General features: G+C 35.3%; 1 protein-coding gene across 1 annotated transcript; it reads left to right on the top strand.

Moving 5' to 3' along the window:
• The first annotated feature begins 2,716 nt into the window (after positions 1–2,716).
• On the top strand, positions 2,717–6,541 carry LOC137387994 (protein CREBRF homolog). The gene is made up of 4 exons (XM_068074511.1): positions 2,717–2,762; positions 3,007–3,397; positions 5,583–5,656; positions 6,474–6,541. The coding sequence occupies exons 1-4, from the start codon at positions 2,717–2,719 to the stop codon at positions 6,539–6,541; spliced, it is 579 nt and encodes a 192-aa protein (XP_067930612.1).
• The last annotated feature ends 1,065 nt before the right edge of the window (positions 6,542–7,606 follow it).

Here is a 7,606-nt window from a genome sequence, read left to right as displayed (position 1 = left end):
CAAAAGTATCTGGGCTATTAACTCAAAATTGAAGGTTTTTTATATTTTTTCAAAGTTTCTATTAGAATTATGTATGTTAAAAGCAAGACAATGTGTGAATACAAAATGAAAGTGAAAAATTAAGATTGCTATCCCGAATATTTGACAAGCGTTTTAATTGTCATGATTAAAAGGTGCCTACTCAGTGATATGCTAAATTATGTAAATGCGAATGAGTAGGCAACTCTAATGTTCAATGCTAGTTGTGTAAGGGACCAACTAGCCAAGAGCATAAATCATCATAATCATTTTTACACCGGCGAACGTGCCAATTTTAGTTTTCCTGATTAAAAGGGGCCTACTCAGCAATATGCTAAGTTAAACGCAAATGAATGCACAATTCTAATTTTCAATGCCTGTCGAGTGAGGGACCAACTAGTCAAAAGCATAAATTATTAGGCCTATAGTCATTTTTACACCTGTGGACGAGCAGTAATAGAGGTCAACGACAAATACAAACTGTTGTCTTTATTGTTATAAATCCAAAGACTTACTTGAGTAACTGAAAAGTTTATAATCAGGGCAGTGCATTATTATCATGCTATCTCCTGTTGTTGGAGAATTTCGAAGAATGTTCTTTATGGTAGCTTAACACTTTCACCTGGTAGATGTCTCCGAAAAATGTCCGGAAGTCATGTAATTTTTTGTTGGCAATTCAATAAAGTCGGTATTCTATAAACATACATGGCTGATTAATAAATATCATTACGACAATATTATAAATAACTGCTTTATAAAATTCTAACAAAAACGATGCTGATGTCGTTTCCTCACAGAATCGATAAACGATTTTTATGTTGTCTTCCTAGCTAAAGGGTAATATTTATCATGAAAATTAATTTTATCATTCATTTAATTATGGGTATATTGTCACTTCAGTTAATTTTTTAGATACACATTGTGAAGGAATTTAATTGGTTGTGCTGTTTATTAACACGAGCATAATAGTATTATGATAATTTGTACATAGTACTATTATGATAATTTGCAGGTTGGAGGAGTTTTTTCAAAACTTTTGTTTTCTCTCACATATTTAAATATTAAAACATGTAAAATCTCCTATTTACAATGTATAGCTGATCCAGATATATGAGAATTGCGCAGTTTTTCAATTTTTCTGCTATATACACACTCATGCATTAAATACAGCTATTAAAATCATTAGTTGTCAGCATTTCAGCATTTTATTGTACAAAGGGTAGATCAAAGAAGGTAAATTTATAATTAGTTTAGGCATAAGTCCAAGCATAAAACAGTTATACTGTGCGGAAGTTGTTAAAATTCTCTTGCCTTAGCCTATTGATTAGTAGTGCTATAGCAAACCATCTAGCCTAATCTTAGTAGTAAAATAGCTTTGTACATATATGCTACCCTTCTGGGGTACACATAAATGCCTCTAGCAGTATGATGTAGTTTATGTAGAAGATGTAGGTGTAGATATGTAGAAGAGGTGTGCGGTGCAGGTGAGATATTTTTACCATGTTTTAAAACCCATGCTTGTATAAGATTATCGTAGATACTCTTCACAAAGTCCCTTTGTGGCATTGTGACAGCTGTAACAAGAGCTTTGAGTTCTTGAGCTTTGTTTGCTCTGCAGAATTGGCGCAAAAAATATAATGCAGAGCAATTCTATATTGACTGGCCCTTATAATAACAAATGGGAGTTTGAGTCATCTAGTGCAATCCAGCGATAACTTAACCTATAATCACCTGGAATAAAATGTCGAATAGTGCATGTGTAAGCTTGCTTTATTTTACAAAATGGTACTAGAAATGAAAGTATACCATTTTGCAAAGAATATTGTCTAACCCAACTACAAATCATGAGATTCCATATCAGCAGTAGGATACAGCATTCGAATATTTGCAGTGTTTGCATTATGTAATGTTTAATTGAAGCATTCCATTGATAGACTCTTAAAATCTTTGCAATTTGTGCAATTTTCTTTCCCCCTCCCCCCCCCCCCCCCCCCCCCCCGCTTTAGATGCAATCGAATAGGGCATGTGTAAGCTTGCTTTCTAGAAATTAATGTAGTACACTTATGCAAAGAATATTGTCTAACTAAACTGTGAATCATGAGGTTCCGTAGAAGACCTCGTTGATATTTAGGTTATTGCGACTCAAATCAATATCAGATTGATGCAGATCTTTGCGTATGTTGTTACTGGTCAGCTTATTGAGTGTTATAAAGTTCAGCATTTATGGCTATAATCGGCCTGCAGCAAATTGTCAAATAACCGCATGTGTGAGCTTGCTCTCAAGTAGACTGGCCCTTTTAATAACTTTGGTGTTTTTTACTAGAGGTGTTTGCATTAGATAATTACTATGGGTTTCTGTACCACTCTATAATAGAATATTTATGTCTACAAAAGAATTCATTTTGTGAGGGATACATCTGTGGTGTATAGTAGATCTTGTTATTACATGTATCAAGTATACATACCTTTTGCATATTCTTAGCTATTGTACGTGAAAGTAAATATTATCATGGCCTCAAGTGTCATGAATATAGTAAATACTCTGTAAACAGTAGAATATTTATGTTTACAAAAAGGAAACATTGTGTGGCGGGGGTGCACAATATTTGTAAATTAGCATCTTGGTAGACATACAAATTGCAATAATAAACTTACCTCTCTCTTGTTCGAGTCCAGCAAACTTTATCTTATTCGCCTCATGATTCGCCAATCTCTTCATTCTACAGACTCTACAGGAAACAAAGGTACAGACGCCTACATTCAAAGACATTAAAGAACAGCTGTACTACGCATTTCGTTATACACAACAATTCAATGACAATTTTTAGAAGCTTCAAGACTCGACGATATATCTTAAGTAATCCTAAGTAAATTACCTACTTCATGTCATGGCCAAACAGTTATCATGTATTGAAGCTGTTTCAGTAGTGACCTAGTGCTACAAGAGTGGTGTATAAATATTATCACTTTATATTTTAATATTGTCAGAGACTGAACCGACTACTTTCATTCCCACAACCTTTGATGTTGATGATGAAGATGATGAAGGAGGTTTTGCGGATACTTCTACAGACGCCTTCAACAGCTTCTGGAAGTACAAAAAGTTACCAAAAGGCCCTAAAGTTCAACAGCGCTACTTGCTTCCATTGCCGTCAACTAGCGATCCGCATAAACCTATTGTCTTTCATGATCCAGTTTTTGACAAGTCACTCACCAACACTGTGGGGCACTATGGGAAGGCGAGAGTAGGAGAAGGAAATGACATCACACCGAATCCGAGGAAGCTGGTAAAGTTAGGTCGAGAGATTGAGAAGATAAATCAGGAAATGTTACAGCAGAGCAGTGCGGACAAAAAGGAGAAAATGAAATTATCGTCTAGGTAACGATCTTGTATGAATTGGAGGCAGCGTACTGATCTATGATTGGGTTTTTTGTGATCTGACAGCATTAGTTATGGCAAAGTTGACTTGATTTGCCATTCTATGTGAGAGCGGTATATATTTGAAGAGTTGGAGATAGTCTTGGATTTATATATGTAGCCCACATGTTTTGACAATCATTCATGGTAACAATCTTCGAATCATCAAAACCATGCAGAAGTTGAAAGCCTCAGGTAATGATTTTCAGGGGTGTGTGCTAAAATAAGTCATATAAGCTGAAATAAGTGCATATTTTTTAACAGTTTTGGGAGGCAATGGCAGAAATATGCTTTTTATTTGCCAGCTAATTTTTAAACAGTAGACCCAAAAATCATATACAGGGATCCCTCGCTATATCGCTCTTCATCTTTCGCTGCTTCGCGGAATTTTTTACAGTGCACTGCTCTGAATCCTTATTGGTTCAAAGGCTTACTGTTGTCTAGAAGTAAAATATTGATGCTTAACTGTATCTTTTTTCACTTGTCAACAGTTTTCGTTTCTAAAAATTCTGGCAAAAATTTACGATTGCAAATATTTTCCGTGACAAAACCCACAATGTCGAAAAAACGTTCTGCACCGACAAAGGGGCCTCTGGACGTGCTAGAGAGGCCAAGGAAGATGATAACTATTGCAGAAAAGTTATTCTTATGGACACGCAAAATAAAGGTAAAGGATATGCGGCTGTAGGGCGCCATTGCGGAATAAATGAGTCTTTGGTTTGTTTCATAAAGGAGGACGATAATATAAGTTCGACAGCAGCAGTAATAATTATCAATATTAATTTTTTTTAACAAGTCTTGGGCTTTAAAATAAGTTTTCATTTTTGGTGTCATTCTATACTACAGTATTGCATCGTTAAAAAAAAGAAATAAAGCTGACAACTTCACGGATTTCACTTATTACGGGTTATTTTTGGAACGCAACTTCTGTTATAAACGAGAGATCACTGTGCATTATTTTACTGCCTTCTAGAATCTAGACAACAAGGTAGTTGTGTCGTTCCCTTATTAGGAGGAAAAATTTAACAAAGTTCTAGCTCGAAATTAATGATGTCCTATTTGTTATTTGAGCTGATAACTGAAAAGGTGGGAAACAATTGTGTTTTGAACCCCAACCCCTCTGATATATTTTCAAAATGGTTAACACCCACATCTTTTAGTTGTTGAACCCCCAAACCCTCTGGCATATTTCCAAAATGGTTAACACCCACATCTTTTAGTTGTTGAACCCCCAAACCCTCTGGAATATTTCCAAAATGGTTAACACTCACATCTTTTAGTTGTTGAACCCCCAAACCCTCTGGCATATTTCCAAAATGGTTAACACCCACATCTTTTAGTTGTTGAACCCCCAAACCCTCTGGAATATTTCCAAAATGGTTAACACTCACATCTTTTAGTTGTTGAACCCCCAAACCCTCTGGCATATTTCCAAAATGGTTAACACCCACATCTTTTAGTTGTTGAACCCCCAAACCCTCTGGAATATTTCCAAAATGGTTGTTAATACCCACATCTTTTAGTTGTTGAACCCCCAAACCCTCTGGCATATTTCCAAAATGGTTGTTAACACCCACATCTTTCAGTTTTTGAACCCCCAACCCCTCTGGCATATTTCCAAAATGGTTGTTAACACCCACATCTTTCAGTTTTTGAACCCCCAACCCCTCTGGCATATTTCCAAAATGGTTGTTAACACCCACATCTTTCAGTTGCTATACAAATACTTAACCAAGATGTTTTAGCACTTATGAATTTATTAGTCAACTAGTTTTAATACATTAGAGATTTTCTAAATATATATTAGTAATCACGTGTTTGTAGTTCTATTTCTCAACCCTACAAAAGTCAACCTAATACACTTAATACAAGGTAAAAAGAGAGGTGCTTGTCTTTTTGTAACACTTGATTATTCTTGTTTTATAGTGATCCCTCTTGAGTTTTAATTAGTGCAACGAGGCTTCCAGAGGTGAGAGAAAATGGACATCATACCATATTGATTCATCTATTTTTAGATAACATCAAATTTAAATTTTATTATGTAAAATATTTAAAATAAAATTTATTTTTATTTTTAACGAAATGTGTAGTACAGCTGTTCTTTAATGTATTTGAATGTAGACTGCTGTACCCTTGTTTCCTGTAGAGTCTGTAGAATCAAGAGATTGGCGAATCATGAGGCGAATAAGATAAAGTTTGCTGGACTCGAACAAGAGAGAGGTAAGTTTACTATTTCAAGTCTGTATGCCTATCAAGGTGATATTGTACAAATACAGGGCACCCCGCCGTGTGACCTTAAATTGTTCCGTTGTTGGCATCGTAAAGCAAACATGTTGTATGGAAGGGTATAGAAGTCCATAGTAATTATCTAACAAACACCCCCTGGTAAAAAACTTCAAAATTTTTGATGCAACTAATAATACTGCAGTTACGGTGCTGTCCACCAATAAAAAAGTTAAGTCTAGTTTTTCCTTTTTGTATGGCCAAAGGTTTTAGTTTAGAAAGATCTCGAAACGGATTAGACCATTTACATGTATTTTACAGTTCGTTTAACTTCAAATCCCCACAACCTCAACGTTCCTTGAACGAATCATTTGCGTTGTAGGAGCGCCTACTGTATATTTTGTCGTTAGTTAACATAAGATCTTACAATCTGAGTTGCAATTTGTTAGAGCTATGAATGTTTTTGTATTCTAAATTTGAATGCAATTTTGGATTTTATAAATGCACTAGCTGAATGCTCAGCATTGCACTGGTAACAAAATAGCTTATAAACACTGGCAGGTAATGTAGCTGCCATTTGCTAAGTTGACTAATTTACCAATGGTAAAATTGACAAATTAGCCAAATTGAGTAACTTAGGCTAGTAACTTTATCTTGCTTATATTGCTAAACTTACTATAATAAGAGCCGTTAAGCCAGCTCGTGTGACATTACGCGCTACGCAACTTCGTTAAGCATATTTTAACTGATGTAATAAGTATGTGTACAGTTATTCCATGGACTTGCAAGAAGGCCGTGTGCCTTCGTGGGTTAGCTCACTTGTCTTCAGAATTGGAGGTGCCAAGTTCTAATCCGCTACCAAAAGGGTTTTTCGTTCCTTAACCTTTTCGCTAAAACTGGACACACGAACAACAGAGCAACATACAATTGACAAATACTGAGATTTGTATGTATAGATTCAACAATTTTGCAGGAAAGCTCATTGGACAGATTAATGTTTGCTACAGTTTACAACAAATAACTGGTTTATGTGCAATAAAAGAGGAGTTATGAGCCTAAATTCATCACAAGCCCAGTTTAGATAACGACCTTGGTGTTATCAAATAGTATGCTAAAACTCTGCAAATTTATAAGTTATATTAATAATAATATATCTAATGTTACAAATATATATTAAAAAACAAGTGGCATAAACACACAGTGTTTATGCCACTTGTTTTTTAATATATATTTGAAATTATCGTCTAGGTAATGATCTTGTATGAATTGGAGGCAGCGTACTGATCTATGATTGGGTTTTTTTGTGATCCGCATAAACACACAGTGTTTATATTACTCTCAGAAACTGCAATAAAAACTTTTAGCAAAAAATATTTATCCTATTCTATAGGAAACAAAGATACAGCAGTCTACATTCAAAGACATTAAAGAACAGCTGTACTACACATTTCGTTATACACAACAATTCAATGGCAATTTTTAGAAGCTTCAAGACTCGACGATATATCTTAAGTAATCCTAAGTAAATTACCTACTTCGTGTCACGGCCAAACAGTTATCCTGTATAAAAGCTGTTTCAATAGTGACCCAGTGCTACAGCGTGGTGTATAAATATTATCACTTTATATTTTAACTTTGTCAGAGACTGAACCGACTACTTTCATTCCCACAACATTTGATGTTGATGATGAAGATGATGAAGGAGGTTTTGCGGATACTTCTACAGACGCCTTCAACAGCTTCTGGAAGTACAAAAAGTTACCAAAAGGCCCTAAAGTTAAACAGTGCTACTTGCTTCCATTGCCATCTACTAGCGATACGCATAAACCTATTGTCTTTCATGATCCAGTTTTTGACAAGTCACTCACCAACACTGTGGGAAGGCGAGAGTAGGAGAAGGAAATGACATCACGCCGAATCTGAGGAAGCTGGTAAAGTTAGGTCGAG

Source organism: Watersipora subatra, chromosome 2, assembly GCF_963576615.1.
Source record: "Watersipora subatra chromosome 2, tzWatSuba1.1, whole genome shotgun sequence".
NCBI lineage: Eukaryota > Metazoa > Bryozoa > Gymnolaemata > Cheilostomatida > Watersiporidae > Watersipora > Watersipora subatra.
The sequence above is the reverse complement of the archived record's forward strand: the minus strand, read 5'-3'. Positions and strand labels throughout refer to the sequence as shown.

Coding starts and splice junctions, on each gene's coding strand:
- LOC137387994 (XM_068074511.1), top strand. CDS start 2,717: ATGATTCGCCAATCTCTTCATTCTACAGACTCTACAGGAAACAAAG. Junction 3,398..5,582: donor AAAATGAAATTATCGTCTAG/GTAACGATCTTG, acceptor TGTTTCCTGTAG/AGTCTGTAGAATCAAGAGAT. Junction 5,657..6,473: donor TGGACTCGAACAAGAGAGAG/GTAAGTTTACTA, acceptor TTCGTGGGTTAG/CTCACTTGTCTTCAGAATTG.